The following is a 21,762-nucleotide window of genomic DNA, read 5'->3' as shown; positions in this document are numbered from 1 at the left end:
TTTGTAGAAGACTGATTCCTTTCTTGCTTTTTAAGCTGTAAAACTTCTCTCTGTTCCTGTTAGTGCACATAACAATTTTGAAAAACTGTGAAACTACTTTGAAAAAAAAGAAGGAAATTGAAGATTGAAATAGATTAACAGGGTGGTGTCTATATCCACTAGCTAAATAAAATGTTGAAAAGCAGTAGTAAAACAAAGCTTGGCAGTTTATGTAAGGAACGCTAATGAACCTTCTGCTGGACTCACATATTTGATAAATGTTTGTTTAAAAGCTATAAGGGATATTCCAAATACTTAATATTAGTTTTTACAGTATGTCCATTTTTCTTTTTTATTCCCACTCCTCTCTGCATGTTTTGCTAAACAGTTGTATAATGCATTGCACTTTGATGTGACTACCACCTACAGTAGGTAGTCCTATGGCTGACATAAAATTAGGGGACGTACCTTCTGGTAAACTTTGAAAAAAATATGAGGTTCTGTCTTCGACATTAACAGAGAGCTAAGCTAAGATGTAGAAAAAAAGTTGAGTGTAATCTAGATTATTTTCTTATTTTCATGTCATCTTTTAATAAGAGCCAGGATTTCAAGGCAGCTAAGAGACAGTTGTAAAACTATTGGTTATAAGACCAGGAAAATCTCTTTGTCAGTGCTCAGTGAAATAATCACACATGTATTTTAATGGGTGTTTCATTAATTTGCTTAAGTAAATGCATCCTCATATATTTTTACTTAACTTAGGACTAGATCATATTAGATCAATCAATTCATCAAATACTAAGCCAAAGATCTGTCTAGAACCAATTTTTAATATTTTTTTCTTTAATTTTTACCTGTTTCATGTTTGGACATGAAATCATTTATTTCTGTGTAGTGTTTTATAGTGGGGATAGCTGTCATGTTGCAGCTGGAGAGCTCTCTCAAATCCACTCTTGAAAAGATATTCTGAAAAAAATCTGAAAAAGCTGAATTCTTGACTAATTTGCAGGTCTGGAAAAGTTAAAATAGATGAATCTGTCATCTTGAAATCTTGCCAAGGTTTTTGTGGTGGTAGGGCCAAAAAGTAAGTTGCATTTTGCTGTCAGGTAAGTGCTGAGCCTTTGTTTACTCCTACACCTTAACACTGTAGGTGTGCGTGGCAACCATGAACCCTACACAATTAAACCACATTTATACTAATACATGAAATATGTCTGTATTCTTTGTCATTGCTGGCATGTAGCAAAGACTGATCTGTGTCTGTGCTCTAAATTTGACAGTGACCATTGAGTGGTAAGATTCTGACTACTGAGAGGGACCCCTGGCCTGTGTATGCTCCTTCACTATTCTTAGGAGCTAACTGGGAGCATGGTCTTCATCCCTCCTCAGGCCATAGAACCAATCACTTTAATAGAGTCAGCTGGTTCCAGTGTGTGTTTATTCCCAAGGCTTATATTTTAAAGCCTAATGAGGCAAGATCTTGGTTCCTTTTTCTGGTAAGAGTATGGAGTGCCATTTTGCACCATGAAGCTTCAGGAGAGACTTTGTATATCCTTGATACACAAAAGAGCAGTTCATCTAGAAAGGAACCACTTGAGTGGTAGGTTGTCTGTGCCCCATTAGAGGCCAGACTGACAAGGAAAGCTTAAAAATGAAAAGATGCCATTCACAGAAAGTCAAGGTGTCAGTGTTTTATAGCTGAGGTTCAAGCAGGAATGAGCTGTTATATTGGAATAGTGGGCCTCCTCATTGTTTTAAAATACTCTTTGTGTATGTAAGGATTGCTGCTCTATATGGAAAGGTGAATGCAAGTTTTCACAAGTGATTTCTGCATGCAGCTACTGAGGTCTTACCAGCAGGATGGTTTTTGTGCAAAAACCTTTGTTTCATTGCGCAAACTGGAAAATAAGAAGGATTTGAATGTAAGAGGGAAATGACTGGTATGTTACGGTATGATCTGAAACGTGATTTTTGTTGTTAAAAAAAATTAGTAAGTTATTTCAAATTGAAAAACATTATACTAAGGCTCATTTAGAACATTTTTAATTTTTAGGATGAAATGAAGCATTTTAACAATTTATGTTTTTCAACCTGTTTTAGATAAACAGAGCTATTGTTAGACCAAAAAGGGTTGCGTAATTTAAAAAAAAAAGTCAAATTTTCAAAATCTTGAAGTGTAACATTTGACTGTTTTGGTGTATCTTTGACTGAATTAATTTTAAGGTATCATCATTAATTTGTGAAGCATTTTAGTTGACCTGAATCAACTTTTTTTTCCCCCACAAAAGAATAGACTTAATTTTTTTCCAGAAGCTCTGGATGTTAGTCATATGCCTGTATATTGGTTTCTCAGTCACTTGAATCTACAGCTCTAGGGACAACCAGTCAAATACTGTAGTATTATCAGAAATGAATGTGGTAATAGTGTTTTGATGACAGCTCTCTATGTTAACTCATGGACAGTCAAGAGTGTCATTCATTACTAACTGCTGATGCAAAAAAAGTCTTTTTGAATCACTTTTTTGTTTCAGTATTGATTGGTTTATATTAAAGATTAAAATTAAAGGCTATTTTGAACGGTTTTCATTGATGTCCAGCTAAAAAGTCAGATAAGCTTTGAATGATTATTTATCGCTCTTATTTTGCTGCTTTGCTCACATATGCAGAAAAGTTAGGCTTTGGGGGCAATCTTGTAGATGCTTTTTGGGTCATCACTGGTCAATAAACTGCTACAGAGTTGTCAGTCTTTAGGGAGGACAGTTTTAAAAGTTAAGACTCAGTGACATAGAATACGGTCTATGCTAGGTATCAGTGCTGAGTTTAACCTCTTGCTACATCTTTCTCAGTCAGTTAGCACAGTAAGACTATCCATGTTTGGTCTCTTTTGAGCTAGGAGTGAATGAAGCAAGTACTACAGTTATAAATAGAGGTGAAATATAATGTCTTTAAAATGCAATAGAAAATAATCTGTATGTGAAGTAAACAATGAGATAATTATCTAGAAAATGAAAGCCCAATATTGCCCAAGTGCAGAAAAGCTTGCAAAATTACTATTCCTGCTAATAAAAGCTGAAATTGAGAGAACTGCCACCTACCTTCTGAAGTCAGTGGGATAATGAGAAATGAAGAGTAAATTTGCTCTGAATTTCAAACATGCAGGGTGACTTGGCAGATAGAGACAGTTAATTAATAAGGGTTACTGTGCAAGTTTCTGTTTCTTTACAGAGCCTATCTAAACTGAGCAGTTTTTGCGACAGCAAGCTTTATACAGAGAATGTGAAATTCCTTATTTAACTCCAAGAAACGTGGAGCTACTACTCAGAAACTGTTAGTTTTTCTATAGAGAAACTCTTTGTAAAGACAGTGTTCATTCCTGGTACCCAGCAGGGTATCTGGAGGAGGATCCATATCATGATCTTGGGGAGATGTAGAGCTCATACTTGTTCATGACTTTTGCAGTTTTGACAGAATGTAGAGGACCTGTTTTGGTTCCTGAAGCTGTCTGTTACAGCCGGAGCATGTGTAAAAAATTGCGTAATTTGAAGTGATTTATTTCACAGAAGTGGCAGATTTCATTTTAAGCTTTTGACATGAAATCATATCCTGAAGTCCTGAAGTCCTGTATGTTGCCGCTCTTATGTCACAGATAAAACTGACAAAACCTGCCACTTGTTAAGCAAAGGTAATGCTGCCTTAAGCTGAAAAATCTCCCCATAATTTGTTTGCTAAGAGAATGGACTAATTAATTCACACAGTCAAAAATCCTTGACATGCACAACCGTCTGCTTGCAGATTTTGAATGTTACAAATGTCTGGAGAATTAGCTGAGCAGCACTTTTTGAGCTCTCTGTGACCCATCACAAGTCAAAGAAGAATGGAGACAGCAGAGCAGTGTGCCAAGATCAGGGACAGAAACTGTAAAAACAGCACAGGGAGTTTGGGTGCTTGGGCACGCACATGGGAGCTGCAGCAAAGCTGGAATCTTGCAGAGTTCTTAGGTGGGAGCTGTTCTGGGAATGGAACTGGAGAAGTTAGGGCAAGAGTAATAGAAGAATGCAAAAAGATCAACCCAAGCAAGAGGACAGAGGTGACATGGAATAGCTTGAACTCAACATCCACACTTCTCAGACAGTTGCAACTGAAACTGCTGAGATTCAGTTAACTTGGAAGTTTCTTTCTGAGGCTGAAAGTATGAGTCAGAGCAAGGTCACAGCCTGCAGGGAGGCTGCATCCTGTTTTGGGACCACCCAACATCTTGGGTAAACACAGGAGTGATGGCATCTCACAGCTGCCCCTTTGCCTCTCACTTCCATCCCCAGCAGCAGCAGCAGCTGGTCCCAGCTGCTCTGTGATAGACCTTTGCACCAAGAGGTACACGTGGCTGTTTCTTTGCTATATTTGCTGAAGGGAAATGATAACGAGCCAGAGGGAAACCCTCTGGCATATGAGACAGCTTTTGGAGACCTAAGGGAAGCTCTCAGATACGCCCCGCATTTCTGATTCATGTGTGCAGGGGAACATAAGCAGACAAAATGCTGTTGGTCGTATTTATTTAGTGGTGATGCTGACAGTACAGAGAGGATTTTTTGAAGAGCGTCTGTGTGGAGGAAGTCCTTACAGTTACTGCTGGTCTGAAATAAAAAAGTACGTGCATCTTGGGTGTATGGACAAGCAGTCAATGCTCTCCAGAGAGGAGCTAGGAAATCCTGAGTTGTTTGCAGAGGGCTGAGCAAGGCTGCACGTAGGAGGACAGACCTCTTGATTTCCCTCAAGGGGAATCCTCTGCAGCTGTTTTTTCCCTGGTCAACTCCCAGGAAACTGTTGCCTTGGCTGGAGGGAAGACCAAAGTGGAAAGAAGCATGTGTTATGGGTTGGAGGAGAGCATTATGCTAATTTATTTCTCTACTTTGCTCATAGTTCTTCTGGGTAACAGAACAAAATACTTCTTCATTTTAGGATTTTTGAGAGGCATTTGTACTCCGCAGGATTCAGTCTCTGATAAAAGGAGAGTTGCACAACATTTCTGAAATGAAATGTTTGCACAGGGAAGTACGCTAGTTAACTTAAAATCCCTGAATCTACTGTGGTTATGTTCATTAAGAGAATTCTGATAAAGAACTTCTAATGTGCACTGTTTTTAGGTTTAGCTTGTACTTTGAATTTAAGTATTTGTGAGTGGACAATCTGCCCAGAGAAATTACTCTCCTCAGGCCCTATGGGGCAGCATCCAGTCTGCCTCTGGGCACAACAGCTTGTTGGGGCCCAAGAGGTGGAAGGCCATTTTCAGCTGCCTACTGCATGTCTCTGCTGGCTGGCTACAGTTCTCACAGCTTGAAGACCACTGTGCTGTCCTGTCCTGCCTCATATGGAGAGAAAACTTGCCACCTGAGTCACTGTGACTGTCCCAGTCCTTGGAGCACAGCTCTGTATAGTCCTTCCCCATCCCTTGTTTCCTCCAGCATTGTTTTACTTTTTGTAGTACTTGTCCTTGCGTTGATGCACTCTGTCCACCTTTCTCATGTTCTCACCAGCTTTTGAAGTGAGGCTTTAAGGGAGCCTGTCTTGTGTACCAGTTGTGGAGATCACTAGGTAACTTCAGAGGGTGCATGAGCACTCCAGAGACCCATACTGCCAGTTTCCTGCTGGTTTGTAACTGTCCTGTCCGTATGTCCAAGAAGCTTTGTAAAACACTTGTCCTTCCAGAGTTTCAGCCCTTTCTTTCACTCCTCAGTGCTGCTCCCCTGCAGCATGCAAGCTTAGGGAATAATGGAATAATAAGATTCTTGTGCCTTACTCTTATTCCTGGCAGAAGGGGGTTGGTGACCCTGAATCACCAGCATCTAAGCAGTTTTTTTTCTTCAGTGCAAAGTGAATGGAATTTATGGAATGGTCACAGAAATCTTGGGAGTCTTATTCAAGAGCTTCTGGATATCGCTCTGTTAACCTCACTGGAAAACAGATCAGCCCTGGCAGTGCACAGATTTCTTCAAGATATTACCTTTAGTTACTTGCTTTTGTTTCATGCAAATGAATTTTCATACCGATACATACAAAGATGAAAAAAGATATTAATAAAGCTGTCTCGCTCCGATTATCAGAGTGAGAGGAGATTCTTTGATACATGGACTGGATATTTGGACTGGATGATCTTGTAGGTCTTTTCCAACCTAGCTAATTCTATGACTCTGTGTATACCTGACATGAGATTAGAAACAACGGTTCAAATGTTGGTCCAACCAGTTTATTACAGATCCTAGGCAATCAGGGAGATGGAGAATGGAAGGCCGGCAATTATTAGGAATTAGGGTGATGGGGAAGGGAAAGCAGGTGATAGGAAAGATAGGAAAGAGCAGGAATAACGTGAAGTGGGGATAGTCACCACCAAAGATCTAGCAGCGTCCCGTTGCATGCCATTCCGATGGTCTGAGGCTGATAAAGGAGCAGGAGCGCAGGAGAAGGCAGCAGCAGAGTGGCCGTCCTTAGGCAGCAAGCAGGGAGTTCAGGAGAAACAGGCAGTAAGCAGGCAGCAGGCCCAGGAGAGTCCAGCAGCAGGCAGATAGCACGTCACAAGGAATCTGATGTCAGAGACCTCCTCTTGGTTGTAAGTCCCGTTTTTATCCTTCTTCTGCCATCGTGGCATTCCTGGGCGCTTAGGTAAGAGTAGGTGCAGCACCCGAGATGGCTGTCTCCCTCGAGATGGGCCCACACAAAAGACCATTTCCCGGCTGTTAAGCTGCTATTTATCTCTCTCCTTGCCCCTGGCCTGCAAATCTTCAGACAAAAGATTTTTCCAACTTTGACCAGGAATTGTCTGGACTTGTCCATCCGTGTTCCTCAGCAAGCTTTGAGGCAAAGGTGCAAAAAAGAATAATCTCTTACAAAAGCGTATATGTTTAAATTTTTGTTTGCATCATTATAGTTCTCCCAATTTTCTTTAACTGAGGTTAGCAATTCTTAAATTTTTAGTAATAGACATTACAATATAGACATAAATTATTGGGAATTCTTAATCTACGCATTTGTTTTACAGTGAGATGTATTCTTTTCTAGAAGATACTTGGTTTTTCATCAAATGAAAATAGAAGAATAGCACTACATGATAAATTGTTTTAAGGTGCTATTTTACAAAGTGCTAGATTAAATTGATAGAACTCACCTTGTTATTCTCATCCATGGCATTAATTTTATCAGCGAGATAAGAGATGAATGAGCATGGAAAGTTCAAACCATATTGACTCATGCACTCCTTAAGCAGCACCTTATGGAGCAGTAATTTTTTTGTTGTCTGTTGTTGACTTGGGTTTAATCCCTGGGGAGGAGAAATGAGAACATTCAGACAGGAAGGAACATCTTTCTTGCAAAGTGTAGGCAGCTGTAGACGTAGCTGTTTCCCATGACATTGTTCGCTGTATGTTTCCTGACCCAGTGATCCAGAACATTTGTCATTCCATCCTTCCAGTGTAAGTGGTAATGAGTGGCAGAGACACTTACCAGCTGTTTCTGATTAAGTGCATCTGTCAGCACAGCTTTTAGCTTCATTCTGCATTATATGATATGTGTGATATGATTCCAGTCTTTGTCACTTCATATTTTTGATAACAGGAGTGCTGAATTTAAAGCTTGTAAAGATGCAGCTTTTCTTTCTCTATGCCTTTTGTTTTCTTTTTGGTTGGATCTCGAGTGTTGTCAACATGGGGAAGTTATCATGTCAACATGATTGAATAACGGTAACAGTTTCCTGTGTGAACGCTGTTCTTTAACACTCAGAAGGCATTTATGTGATTTAGCTTTGTTTCAGAAACGTTGCTGAGAAGAGATGGTTTGCTTACCTGTTCTACTTTAAATTCATATCTTTGTCCCTTGTTTTAGAACAGTTTTTCTGTGTAAAATGTGAATCTTTGCTCTCACATTGTCAGCCTCCTGACTTAGTTTTATAAGGTTTATTTGTAACCAAAATTGTAGCTGTAAGAAGAGAGTATGGGTATAGAACTGCTAGTGTACTTGGTGCCACTGAACTTTTCTAGATAGCTGCCTTACTTACTTCAGCAAAGAAATTTAGAGCGGGGAGGTAGTTCACTTACTGTATTGAGTAAGCTGTAGCTTTTTAGTTTTGTAGACTAGTGGTCAAGTTCCTTCATTTGAGCAGAGCAAGCCGTACATTTGTTGACAAAGCATACCAGATCAGCAGTGTTGTAAGTAATTATAGAAAGGAGTTTATAGGAATATTGCTTCTTCCCAGCCTGGAAGATAGGAGGTGGACCTCTGATTGTGGAACTTTGTCTGAATCTTGAACAATTCACGCCCCACTCCCAGGTGGATGAGGGTGATCAGGAGTCTGACAGACTGCTGGGAAGGCTGAATTGCTGTGCATTCAGCTAATCTCACCAGGTCTTTCAGCATGGTCCTCCCAGCCCCAGAGCCTGTTATTATCTGCCTATAGCCAGCTCTGTGCTTTCAGGATATGTGATGTGGGCCCTGTGTCCTTTGGCTTTGCTGGAATTTTAATGCAGCCCAGAAAGGCTGGATATTGGTATGTGAGAAGCTGGTGCTGACATAAAAACCGAGTCCTTGATTAGATCTAGGCCAAAGATGATGGGATAATGACCACTTTTCAGAAAGCCATATTGATTTCCTTTTGTCTTAGTGTCCTTTTGATTCTTACTAGCTGAGCCACTCAGTCTTTCCTTTAGTCTATGGTTGAACTTGTGTGTTCTTTTATATGCTAGATTAATGTTATTAAAGATGATTTAATATGTTTATTCATCTCTCCGTGCATGGTAACTGTCATTACCAGTTTACTGACCTCTTGAAGAACTCATTCCAAAATTGGTCTTTATGTTAATACTTAAACTAAAGCCGTGTCTTAGAACAAACACATAAAGTGAAGGTTGTAAGAAAAACCATAGTTTAGAAAGTTCTGAAAAATTTAACGTTGTTTACATTATTAACATTGTTCATACCTCGTGTCTGGAGTTGTATTGTTTTGACAGTGAATGATATGGAGTGGTGAAAATAAACGAGCTCTTGTGCAAAGAGAAAGGAGATGAGGATGGGAAGTGAAGACATGAATCTGTGGTACTCTTCTTTGACAGCCTTCAGTCGTTGTCTGCATTCTCCTCTCCAGGGAGTTTACAGACATTTTAACTTTTCTTCTATGCATCTACGCATCTAAGCCCCCAGTGCATCTCCAAAGGTGGTGAAAGGTGGCTGTGTGCAGACAGCCCCCTGAGGTCCCTGTCTGCACGCTGTGCTGCACTCTGTTTTGTGCACCATCTGCAGGAAGAATAGGTGGAAAGAGACTCTTTGAAATGGAAATCTCAAATAATGCCTGTAAATGAAAGGAGTCATATCAATACTGTAAGAGAGTTTGGAGGGGAAAGAAGCAGAAATTAATAAAAAAACCATCCACGCACCCTAATCAAACAACATTGTGAGTGGATGAATTATTCAAAATGAAGAATGTACACATTTTTTAAATAGTGAAGCTATCAAGTTTATCATAGAATCTTAGAATCATAGAATGGCCTGGGTTGAAAAGGACCTCAAAGATCATCTAGTTTCAACCCCCCTGCTGTGTGCAGGGTCACCAACCACTAGACCAGGCTGCCCAGAGCCACATCCAGCCTGGCCTTGAATGCCTCCAGGGACGAGGCATCCACAACATCTTTGGGCAACCTGTTCCAGCGTGTCACCACATTTTGAGTGAAAAACTTCCTCCTAATACCTAACCTAAACCTCCCCTGTCTCAGCTTAAAACCATTCCCCCTTGATCTATCACTATCCACCCATATAAACAGTCATACCCCCTCCTGTTTATACGCTCCCTTCAAGGCCACGATGAGGTCTCCCCGGAACCTTCTCTTCTCCAAGCTAAACAAGCCCAGTTCCCTCAACCTTTCTTCATAGGAGAGCTTCTCCAGCCCTCTGATCATCTTGGTCGCTCTCCTCTGGACCCACTCCAAGAGCTCTGTATCTTTCTTGTGCTGGGGCCCCAGGCCTGGATGCAGTACTGCAGATGGTGCCACACAAGAGCAGAGTAGAGGTGGACAGTCCCCTCCCTCTCCCTGCTGGCCACTCCTCTTTTAATGCAGCCCAGAACATAGTTGGCCTTCTGGGCTGCCAGGGCACACTGCTGGCTCACGTCCAGCATCTCGTCCACCAGAATCCCCAAGTCCTTCTCTGCAGGGCTGCTCTCAAGGAGTTCTTCCCCCAGTCTGTGTAAACACCTGGGATTGCCCCTTGTTGAACCTCATTATGTTCTCGTGGGCCCACTTCTCCAGCCTGTCCAGGTCCCGCTGGATGGCTTCCCTTCCCTCCAGTGTATCGACTCCACCACTCAGCTTGGTGTCATCTGCAAACTTGCTGAGGCTGCACTCGATGCCATGGTCTGTGTCATTGATAAAGATGCTGAAGAGCACCGATCTCAAGACCGACCCCTGAGGGATACCACTTGTGACCAGCCTCCACCCTGACATAGAACCATTGATCACAATCCTTTGGCTGCTTCCAGCCAGCCAGTTCTTAATCCACCTAACAGTCCATCCTTCACATCCATACCTCTCCAGTTTGGAGAGAAGGATGTGGTGAGGGACCATGTCAAAGGCTTTGGAGAAGTCCAGGAAGATGACATCCATCACCCTTCCCATGCTGGCTGTCTCGGATCACCTTTTTGTCTCATATGTGCCTTAACATAGCTTCTAGGAGGATGTGCAAAATAACAGCAAGTTGACAAAATAACAATGTAGTTGTCACTTAATGAAAAGTGAAACTGATCTGCTAAAAGAACAAAAATTTGTTTCCTTCACAGAAGCCATGCAGGTTTTACCTGTCCTGGAGAATTTTTTTATACTACTGTTTTTTGTACGTATAATTCAAACTTATAGTAAACTTAAAATCTTTTCTTATACCTGAGAGTTAAGGGTTATATATGTTGTTCAGTTAGCTAGGTAGCATTTGTATGGACAGTTTCAGGGGACTTTTTTTCACTAAAACAATTCAGATTTTGATAAAAAAAAAAAAAAGCACAACAAACAACAAACCAAACTAAAACCAAACAATCCTTTTGTGAAAATTGATAAGCCACTTCAAATGAGAAAATTGTGGTCCTCTACATCTTTTAGCCTATGGACATCACATATGATGTATTTGACCCATTTGGCTGAATCAGGTAGTCCATAGTTGTCCAACCTTTTGGCTTGCCTGGGCCACATTGAGTAAACAGGAATTGCCTTGGGCACACATATAATATATAATAAATGTAATATATAAAAGTAATAAAACTTATTTTTGATGTATTTTTTTAATCAAATCATTAGAAACAGAGAACAACAAAAACATAATCTGGTGGGATATTTGACCTGGTTTTTGTGAAACTAATGCATCAGGGTGGTTTGATGGCAGTGGTTGCCATTCCTAGAGAGTTCTCAAGGTGTTCATCAGAGATTTTTGATGAATTATTACTCTTCCTGTGTTTCATCCTTGACAAACTCAAATGTACTCAATGTACTGCCAAAAAGGGGTGACATGAATAAGGAGTGACTGTGAAGCACAGGATATTTTTCTCTGGTAAGATATGCCTTGTGAAAGTCTCGTAAAGAGACATCATCAAATTTTTCTTTGAGTTGAAGGTCTGATTGCAACTCTATGCATCCCCTGTGAATATTTGCAAGTAATGTATTTGTGTTGACTGAAAACGAAGTTGCAAATATACAAAAAAAGATTTTTTTTTGAAATTTTGAAACCTATTCTCAAATTCCTTTATCAGAATGGAAAACAAGGCTGCATATTTTTCACTGTTCACAGGACTGTGTTTAGCCAATGTATCAAAATGTGTGACATTATTTGCCATAACTTGAGCTTGCCATAACTGAAGTTTCATTTCAAATACTGTTATAGTCTGAAACATAGCACAGATGATTTTTGCATTGAAGATGCATGTTTAACTCATTTAAATGAGCAGTCATATCCACCAAAAATGCTAAATCTGTGAGCCGTTTTTAATCTTCACATTCTGGCACAAGTTTTCCTTTTAATTTCATAAAGGACTTGATTTCATTTTGCGAAGTCTTTTTAACCATCTATTATTTTACCAACCATTGCTGGGGCATCATCAGTAGCTACACCAGAAATCGTGTAAAAGCTTAAAGAAAATCACTTTAATCTTTTTTTTTTTTTTTTTTTTTTTTTTTACAGATTCATACATAAAGAGATTTAGTTGTGTCTTTCAATAGCACCAAAGCAGCCATTTCTTCAGTGACATTATATTCAACATCAGTTCCCCTAATGAAAATGGCAAGTTGAGCCGTATCTGTAGCATTGGTACCTTCATCTATTGCCAAAGCATAACATTTGAAATTAGCAGCTTTACTCTCCAAATTTTTTTTAATATATATTTCCCTGATTCTTCAGTTCACCTTGCTGCAGTCTGGTGAGACAAACTGATTTTAGGAAAATCCATTTTTTTATCAGGACACATTATATCTGTTGTGTTTTCCACACATTGCTTAACAAACTCGATATCAGTAAGTGGTTTTGATTTTTTTGCAATCAGATTTGTTATGACATAAATAGCTTTTAAAACAGAGTCAGTTTGAGTTTTAACTTCTTAAAAAATATTTTGTTGAGGTGACAGACTTTTTTCAGTTTCATGGTTTTGTCTTAATGAAGTATTCCTTGATATGCATTGAATTTGGCAGAATGTTTCTGCATATAATATCTTTTCAACATGTAATATTTGAAAACTGACACAATTTCCTTGCAAATTAAGCAGAGTGCCAGATCATCATTTGTGGAGATGTAGAAGCAGAAGTAGAACCATGTATTAGGGCCACCTCTATGTTACTGTTGTTCCAATAGCCTCTCCCTCTCTGCCTCATCTCACTAATAGAGCTGCCAGAGGACTTAACACATCTGAAGATGCAGTTCTTTAGTGACTACATGCATCTGTGTTGGATCCCTGCACTGAAAGGGGCTGTCACTCAGAAGGCAGTTTTGTCTGTGGCACTTTCTTGCTACTTGTCACTAACTTTCCCATCTCGCATCTCTTTTCCAAAATCTTCCTGCAGTTCAGAGCCTCGTGCTTAACCAGGTCTTCCAACCTCTTCTTGGAAGTTGTTCACTCTTACAGTGTGAATAGCTTTAAACATTTTCAATTCCAAGGCTATCACATCTCCTGACAATAAACAAAAATCCTTGATAGATATGACTACAAAGCTTGACCACTGATGTGATATCTTATATGGCCATAAGCAAATCACTTAGCTTGCAGTCTGAAGAAAATCTTTTGTTCTGATAGCTGTGGGGAAGGCTTTTCTCAGCTAAAGACCCTTGAAAATGTAGCTAGTGAAAAAAATAAGCCTGCTGAAAACCACACAAATATATGAGATACACTAATGAATATGTTTCATAAATAGTCCCAATGGAGGTGAGTATTACAGTAACTGAATAAAGCTTGAGGAAGACAGCAGGAGTGATTCTGCAGCCTGCGTTAGTGGAGATAGGGTACGGATTATAGCAGTGATAACCTGTTTTCCTTCTCTTAAATAAACACAAATAAAGTACCCCCTTTCTTTTCTTCAACTTTATTCACAAATTACACACATATTCTTCTATGCAGATAAGAAAATACTTTTCCATGAAGCTTATTTTTCAAGATTATGGTACAGAAATGTATGGCTTTCTTTTAGTTCCTTGAGTTGGTGGGAAGGGAATTTTCCTTAATAAGTAATTTTTTACAAACTAATATATTTACAGGACAGGCTCTGTTTGTGTGGCTACACAGGATGACAACGACAGAATTATTTGGGTTGTTAATCACAAAGGAAATTTATGTGGTGGGGTGTGGTGACTGGGAATTCATTTAAGTTTATTCAAATATTTGGGGTTTTATATGTTTTTTTGTATTTCCAAGAAGGTAAAAATCTTTGTCCTTCACAAAAGTATTTCTTAGTCATCTTTTAAAATGGAGATTTACAATATACAATACATTATATTCTGCATACTATATTAGTTTAGATTTGTACAGTGTGCTTTAGAAAGCAGTCCAGAAAAGTACAGGATTCCAATGAATAGAATGAACCTGGTTAGCTCAAACTTGCACGTTTGTGTCCTTCTCGGTAATGTGATGACACCAAGCTGTGTGGTGCAGTTGACACAATGGAAGGAAGGGATGCCATTCAGAGGGACCTCAACAGACTCAGATGAACAGATGAAAAACTTAACATGTGCCAGCATTGTGCTCTTGCAGCTCAGAAAGCAAATGGTATCCTGGGCTCCATCAGAAGAGTGGCCAGAAGGGAGAGGGAGATGATTGTACCTCTCTACTCTGTCCTCATGAGGCCCCATCTGGAGTACTGTGTTCAGGTCTGGGGCCCCCAGTACAAGAAAGACAGGAAGCTGTTAGAGGGGGTCCAGAGGAGAGCCACAGAGATGATCAGAGGGCTGGAGCACCTCCCCTACGAAGACAGGCTGAGGGAGCTGGGCTTGTTCAGTCTGGAGAAGAGAAGGCTGCGGGGTGACCTCATTGCAGCCTTCCAGTACCTAAATGGAGCTTACAAACAGGAGGGGAGTCAACTCTTTGCAAGGGTAGATAATGGCACGACAAGGGGAAATGGTTTTAAGATGAAGGAGGGGAAATTTAGGTTGGATATCGGGGAAGTCCTTTACCAAGAGAGCGGTGAGGTGCTGGAACAGGCTGTCCAGAGAGGTTGTGGATGCACCATCCCTGGAGGTGTTCAAGGCCAGGTTGGATGGAGCCCTGGGCAGCCTGGTCTAGTATTAGATATGGATGTTGGTGACCTTGCCTGTGGCAAGCTCCAGCCCTTGATGTCCCTTGATGGAGGTTGATGGATCCTTGATGTCCCTTCCAACCCAAGCTATTCTATGATTCTATGATTTTACGATTCTATGACATGTACCTGGTACTGTCCAAAGCCATGAAATGGTACTGCAATGTAGTGCTAGCAGATCCTAGTGAGTTTTAGCTAATGGAGCTGCTGCATAATATACATCTATGCATTGTAGCTCTATTCCAATTGTGTCATTTTCTGCTGCAGTTTTGATTATTAATATGGCACGTTCCAATTTTGTAAATACTAAATAATCAGTATTAGCATTTTCTTCTCTATGCAACTTTCAGACAGATCTCAGAGAATCTGTTTCTAAAATTCTGTGCATCTTCTTTTGCATATATACTATAACTCAAGATATCAGTCAGTTTTTATACTGAGAGATGCATTACACTCGTTGATAGTCCACTGGTGCCACATGTAGACATATAACATGTCTTGATACATTGTGACTGAACTTTTTTGTTCTAAATGGCAAATGGCACTTTCATGGCAAAGGTGTAATGGATTTCGTGGGTGGACTGTTCAATGGATGAGGAACTGGTTGCAAGATCATACCAAGAAAGCAAGAGAATGGTGGTCAGTGGCTCAGTGTCTGAACGGAGATCAGTGATGAGTGGAGTCTCTCAAGGGTCCATACTGGGACTGATGCTGTTTAACACCTTCATCAATGACACGGACAGTGGGATCGAGTGCACCCTCAGCAGTTTGCAGATGACACCAAGGTGTGTGGTGCCCAAGGGACAGCATGCCATCCAGAGAGATCTAGACAGGCTGAACAGTGTGCCCAGGTGAATCTCCTGAGGTTCAATAAAGTCAAGTGCAAGATGTTGCACCTGGGTCGGGGCAATCCCCACTGCCAATACAAGCAGGGGGATGTAGGGATAGAGCACAGCCCTGCCAAAAAGGACCTGGGGTACTGGAGGAACTGGTGGATGGCAGCTGGGCATGAGCAATCAGTGCGCCTTCGCATCCCAGCCAGCCAGCCAGATCCTGGGCTGCATCCAAAGCGGCGCGGCCAGCAGGGCCAGGGAGGGGATCCTGCCCCTCTGCTCTGCACTGTGAGACCTCACCTGGAGCACTGCGTCCAGAGGTGGAGTGCTCGGCACAGGAGAGACGTGGGCCTACTGGAGCGCAGGAGGAGGGCCACCAAAATGATCCGAGGGGTGGAACAGCTCCCTACGAGGACAGGCTGAGAGCTGGGGCTGTGCTGCCTGGAGAAGAGAAGGCTGCGGGAGACCTGAGAGCGGCCTGTTTGTGCCTAAAGTGGGGCTATGAGAAAGACAAGGACAGACTCTTCAGCAGGATCTATTGTGACGGAACAAGGGGAAATGGTTTCAAACTAACAGACGGGAGATATAGACTGGATAAAAGAAAAAGAAAATTATAACGGTAATGAAGCACTGGAAGAGGTTGCCAAGAAATGTGGTGGAAGCCCCATCCCTGGAGCCATTCAAGGTCAGACTGGACCAGGTTCTGAACAACCTGATCTGGCTGTGGGTGTTCATTGCATGGAAGATGGACTACATGACCTTTAAGGATCCCTTCCAGTTCAAAAGATTCTGTGATTCTATGATCTTATGCTGAAATTAATACCCAAATTTGAGACCTGGTTGCTGAGCCATCTGTGCCTGAAAGGAAGCATGGTCTGAGCAGCTGTCCCCTAATGCTTGGTAGTACTGAGAGGTGGAGATCATGCTGGATAGCTGTCCCCTGCCGTGCAGTACTATGGGGTAATGCTGGGCAGGCTGTAAGCACTTGAAGAGTTGAGCTGTCTTTCTGCCCTGTCTGGAATAAAGGTGTCCTCTTCTGTAAATGACATGCTGAAGAGCCATGGCAGTATCTAATGACAAGAAGTATTCCTGATCCTTCCTAGGACTTAGGAAACTGGTGCTTTTACAGCTGGTGCTGTAAAAGTATTTCTCTGGCATCTAGGTTGGAAAACTGCCACCACTTGCCATCAAGCTGGTATCTCTCACTTTTTTTTCAGGCATAGGGGTATTTACATTTCCAGTATTTCCCTGGTAATGCAGCCAGCTGGCATTCTCAGCTAGAATGATGGAGTGCATGAATCTGTGCCAGGGGAGGTTCATAAGGGACATTAGAGAAAATGTCTTTATACTGTGAAGGTAGTCAGGCTGGAACAGTCTTCCTAGCAAGATGCCCCATGGCTGCCAGTGTTCAGGAGGCATTTGGGTTATGCCCTCAGTTCTATTTTTTAACATTTAGTTAGCTCTGTTCTATTCTATTCTTTTTTATTCTGTTCTGTTCTGTTCTATTCTGTTCTATGAAGTGATGAGCCCCACTGAGCACAGGGCAAGTTTGCTGGCAGCTCTGCAGAGCAAAAAGTTCTTCCTGAAATGATCTGGATGCACAGAGGATCAGTGGAAGCACAAAGGATTTTGCCTGCCATCTGCCTCGCCAGTTTCCAGATGACTTCTACTAGTAAAGCACTCCCAGCCCTCCAGATTTCTGGGGTGATATTTTCCATGCACAGAACATTTTGCCATCCAGTCGAGTATAGGAGCTGCATGGAGAGAAAGTATATCCCTTATCTTGAACTGTAAACTGATGTTACTAGAAAGTCTAGAGCTAAAGGTCTAGAGAGAGGAGGAATTCCTTGAAAAGGGCACCGCCAATTCAGTTATTTAAGCTTCGCTCTCTCCTGCACTTTAATGGCTGCTGGTTTGAGTACGGGCAGCCAGATTTGTAAGGTAGAGCACTCTTTAATCCATCACTGGGGGATATTCAGAACCTCACTGGAGTTAGCCCTCAGCAAAGTGATGTCACTTTGAAGTTTTTGGGTCAGGTAGGTGGTAGCCAGAGGTCCATCCCAACCTATGGCATCCTGTGACTCTGCAATGCTGCTTTAGTATCTGCAGGTATTACAGCCATACACTTCAAATCTAAATCAATTGTGAAAATATTTTGAAGTCAGTGTTGCTTCTTACCTTTCCAGATAATCTTAGCTTTTTCAAACAAGAAGACCGTCGAAGGGAGAAATGGGAACAAAATCATATAGCTGTCAGAAGGGTTTCTCGGAGATCTGTCAGCAAGGAGCGATGGGTGGAGACACTTGTGGTTGCAGACAGTAAGATGGTTGAATATCATGGAAGTGACCATGTGGAATCATATATCCTCACTATAATGAATATGGTAGGTAAAATATTTCCTCTTTAAAAAAAATTTTTTTAGATGAATGAAGCAAATTTTAAATTTGTTATGTTACTAATCACACAGAAACAAGTCTGTAACATTTTTCACTGAATGAAATAGAATACCGTTCACATATATTCATTAAAACTGTTTTTTGAAGCATTTGTTTCCTTTTAGTTTGCACAGATGCCATTTTTTCTCTGGATTTTAAGCGAGGAAAGATTCTGTAATTCTCAGTTTTGAGGAGTGCACTACAAAGTTACAAATTCTAGCACTAATTTTCATTCTATTGAAATGAAATTCCCTGTCTCCCCTGGAGACCTGTTGTTCATTGCTGAAATTGGGTTGGTAGCTGCAGCAGTACAGAGAAATTCTGTGGATACAGATTCTTTCCCATGTCTTTGAATGAGAAAAGCACTAGCAGTTGTAGTAACTTTGAGCTTTTTTCTAACATTATGAAGATAGTGTAGTTTAGAGAGGGATGCTTTTCATAGAATCATAGAGTCATAGAATTAGCTAGGTTGGAAAAGACCTACAGGATCATCCGGTCCAACCATCCACCTACCACCAATAACCCCACTAAACCATGTCTCTCAACACTATATCTAAATGTTTCTTGAACAAGTTCTTGAAACAACTTATATTGAAGTTCAGCCTAGACAGGTAGGGTGTAGATTTTATTCCTAACAGAAATGATTCAGCTACCTACATATTTGACACTCGGATTTCTTCAGATGATTTTTTTTCCTTTCTATCATTTTTGTTGTGAGTTACCCCTATAGGCATCTAAGCCTCACACTATCAACTGCTCACCACCCTCAGTGGGATGATGGAGAGAGTTAGAAGGGTCAAAGAAAGATAACACCTGGGTTGAGATAAACACATTCAGTGCTTGATATTGGCAGGCAGATATTTAGCCATTTCCAGGAAGAACAACTTCATGATGTGTTATGGTTACCCAGAAAGACAAACATCATAACTCAAATGCATATACATCCCCCCCTCCTCCTTTTCTCAGCTTTTATTACTGACTCCCTTCAGTCAGTGGGGTTCAGCTTTCCCAGATGTCCCCTGTCCCAGATTCTTGCACAGCCATAGAATACTTCAGCAACAGTTAAGTCATCAGTGCATTGTCATCACTGTGCTGGTCTCAAATCCAAACCAGCACTCATATGAGCAACTATGAATATAATTAACTCTACCCCAGCTAAAATGAGTGCAACTGTTTTACTAGATAGGTACCCCACATCTAAAATAAAGTCCTTGTTAAAATAAATAACTTTTAATGTATTTTACTGTTTTACAAGTTTCAAAATATAAATTGATCTAGTTACAGGAGCAGTGTTTCATGAAACTGCCTACAGATTATTTTATGAATATGCAAAATCAGTCACAGTGTAATTACAGCCATGGCAATTGATCTGTCCTTTATCTTTGTGTTGCGTTGCACGTTCCTGTGCCCTGGGTGGTGTAGCTAACTAGTGAGGTAATGGGCCTGAGTAAAGAGACACAAAGCTGACCTGAGCATGTGAGGTTTTGTATACACAGGAAAAAGTCTGTGGAGTAAAACCCTATCATGATTAGATTCAGGAACAAACAAATTTTAACATTTTCTCTGCAGTCTGTACTTGTAATGTTAGTTAGCCAAAATTATTCCATTTGCAGTCTAAGATCTTGTAAAGGACTCATATACAAATCAGACCTTTATATTCAAAAAACACATTTTCCACTTTATCTCAGTAATTTCTACTTTAATCATCTTCTCCAAAACAATTTTGACCTAAACACAGTCTATTTTATGCATTCATATTTCTTGCAAAATATGGCATAGCTCACTTATACAAGTGCTGCTCCAAAAGTAATGCTTCCTATTTTATTATTTTGGCCCTCAACATCAGAAGCAGATGCTGGTGGTAAGACAGTAAAGGTTGAAGCTTCCCACCGATATCCCATTACATGTTGTTGCAATGTGACAGATGGCAGCAGAGAGGCAATCTGACAAAATGGCATCTGACACGGAAATGTATATGAAACAAAAGTGTAATTGAATTCCTCCATGTGGAAAAAATGGCACTCACTGAACTTCTTTGATGTTTGCTGAACGTTTATGGAGACCAAACAGTAGATGTGAGCACAGTGAGGTGATGGATGGTGTGTTTCAGCAGTGGTGACAGCGATGTGAAACACGAGCAACATTCTGGACAGCCATGCAGATTTTTATGAGCATGGCAGGCTCTTTCCTGTTCACCTTGGATGAAAACAAATAGCTAGTTGTGATGACTATGTCTGAAAATAGTATTTTGTAGCTGAGAATTTGCTGTATCAAACAGTGTTATTGTGTTCTTTTTATCTGTTGTAGTTTCCATGGAAACAAATAGGGGGCATTACTTGTGGAGCAACCTACGTAGATAGATTCTTACTATATGCTGTTCTGATTACCTTTCTTTCTGCCTAATTCAACACTGTGCTAATGTTTAACACATTTTATGTTGGCCAGAGTACAATTATTAATGTTTTGCTTTTTTAAAACGTAGATTAATTATTTCTTGCTTTTGTTCTTAGCATCCCTTTCTGTGCTGTGAAAGTCCAAGTATCTATAATTTAACTAATCTGCCCAATACTGACTTATTTTCGTTTTGTTGTGGCAGAGGCTGATTCCTATCAAATCAAAACATGAGGATTTGATAAGCTATTCATTTGAACACCCAGAGGTCCTCTCCATCATTGTTATGTGACTGTACATGTTGCATTCTTTCCTGCTAACGTTTTTCATCACCAGTGGCTGAGCAGACAGTGAAGGGTGCCGGCCCAAAGTTGATGCATTCATCTAAATGACAAATGGACATAAAATAATCTTGTGTTTGTAATCTAAGCATTTGTTCTTTATCTTATTAATTTTGCCAAATCCTGTAGCATCACTTATTTGGCAGAGCGGCCCTTTGCAGTAGTTCTAACATCAGTCGCATTTGAGTAAAATTTCAATGAAGCGTGTTTCAGATCTAAAAAACAAAAGAAAAACAAAACAACACCCCACACACTAAGGTGGATGGTGTGCTTGAAGTAAATGTCATATTTTCTCTGTAAAGTTCTGTTCTGCTATAGAGGAATCAGTTAATCTCATACCTCCTGGCTCTGGCACAGGTCACAGGGCTGTTCCACGATCCAAGCATTGGCAATGCAATTCACATTGTGCTGGTCCGGCTCATCCTTTTTGAGGAGGAGGAGGTAAGGTTTTTGTTTTCTTCAAAATGTTGTTAATGAAACTTGTGAGTTGAGCCATAATTACAGAGATAAGCATTTGTTTGTTTAAGATCATTTGTTCATTTTACTCTTCTATTAATCTGGTGCCTGTAGTGTGGCTGGTTTTAGAATAAATGCTGCCCTGGATAGGAGAGTATTTAACTCATGACTTCAGGTATTTCTGCGTAAAATACTCAAGGAAAATGTAAATAAAATAGGTAAATTAGGAATGGGGAACATAGGATGTGTCATCACTTAGTATCTAATTACCTAGCATTACTGGAAGTGTCTATTAAAGTGTAATGCCGGAGTATTTGCAAGTCTTGAAGAAGTAAATCTATTCTTGTGGAGGCTGCAACACACATTTTTCTTACTGTATCAATGTTATGGTTTTGTGATTTTTTGTTGTCGGTATTCCACATCATTACATCATGTAAGGTACGGGCAGTTAAAGAGTTAATTCCCCGGTTACTGTAAACTGCCTTTTTTGGTGTGGCCCTCTGAGGGGGAGGGGAGGAGGTGCACTCCCCAGGGGTCTTTG

At 40.6% G+C, this 21,762-nt stretch overlaps 1 protein-coding gene across 3 annotated transcripts in view; it reads left to right on the top strand.

Moving 5' to 3' along the window:
* ADAMTS12 (ADAM metallopeptidase with thrombospondin type 1 motif 12) overlaps positions 1–21,762 on the top strand; it is a 180,009-nt gene that overhangs the window by 73,309 nt on the left and 84,938 nt on the right. For all 3 annotated transcript variants that reach the window (XM_021380709.1, XM_021380708.1, XM_021380707.1), the window contains exons 4-5: positions 17,785–17,981; positions 21,123–21,206. In XM_021380709.1, coding sequence (XP_021236384.1) covers positions 17,785–17,981; positions 21,123–21,206 — 281 coding nt within the window. The remainder of the gene's footprint in view (positions 1–17,784; positions 17,982–21,122; positions 21,207–21,762) is intronic.

This window comes from Numida meleagris, chromosome Z (assembly GCF_002078875.1).
Source record: "Numida meleagris isolate 19003 breed g44 Domestic line chromosome Z, NumMel1.0, whole genome shotgun sequence".
Taxonomy (NCBI): domain Eukaryota; kingdom Metazoa; phylum Chordata; class Aves; order Galliformes; family Numididae; genus Numida; species Numida meleagris.
Note: the sequence above shows the minus strand (reverse complement) of the source record. Positions and strands in the feature narration are given on the sequence as shown.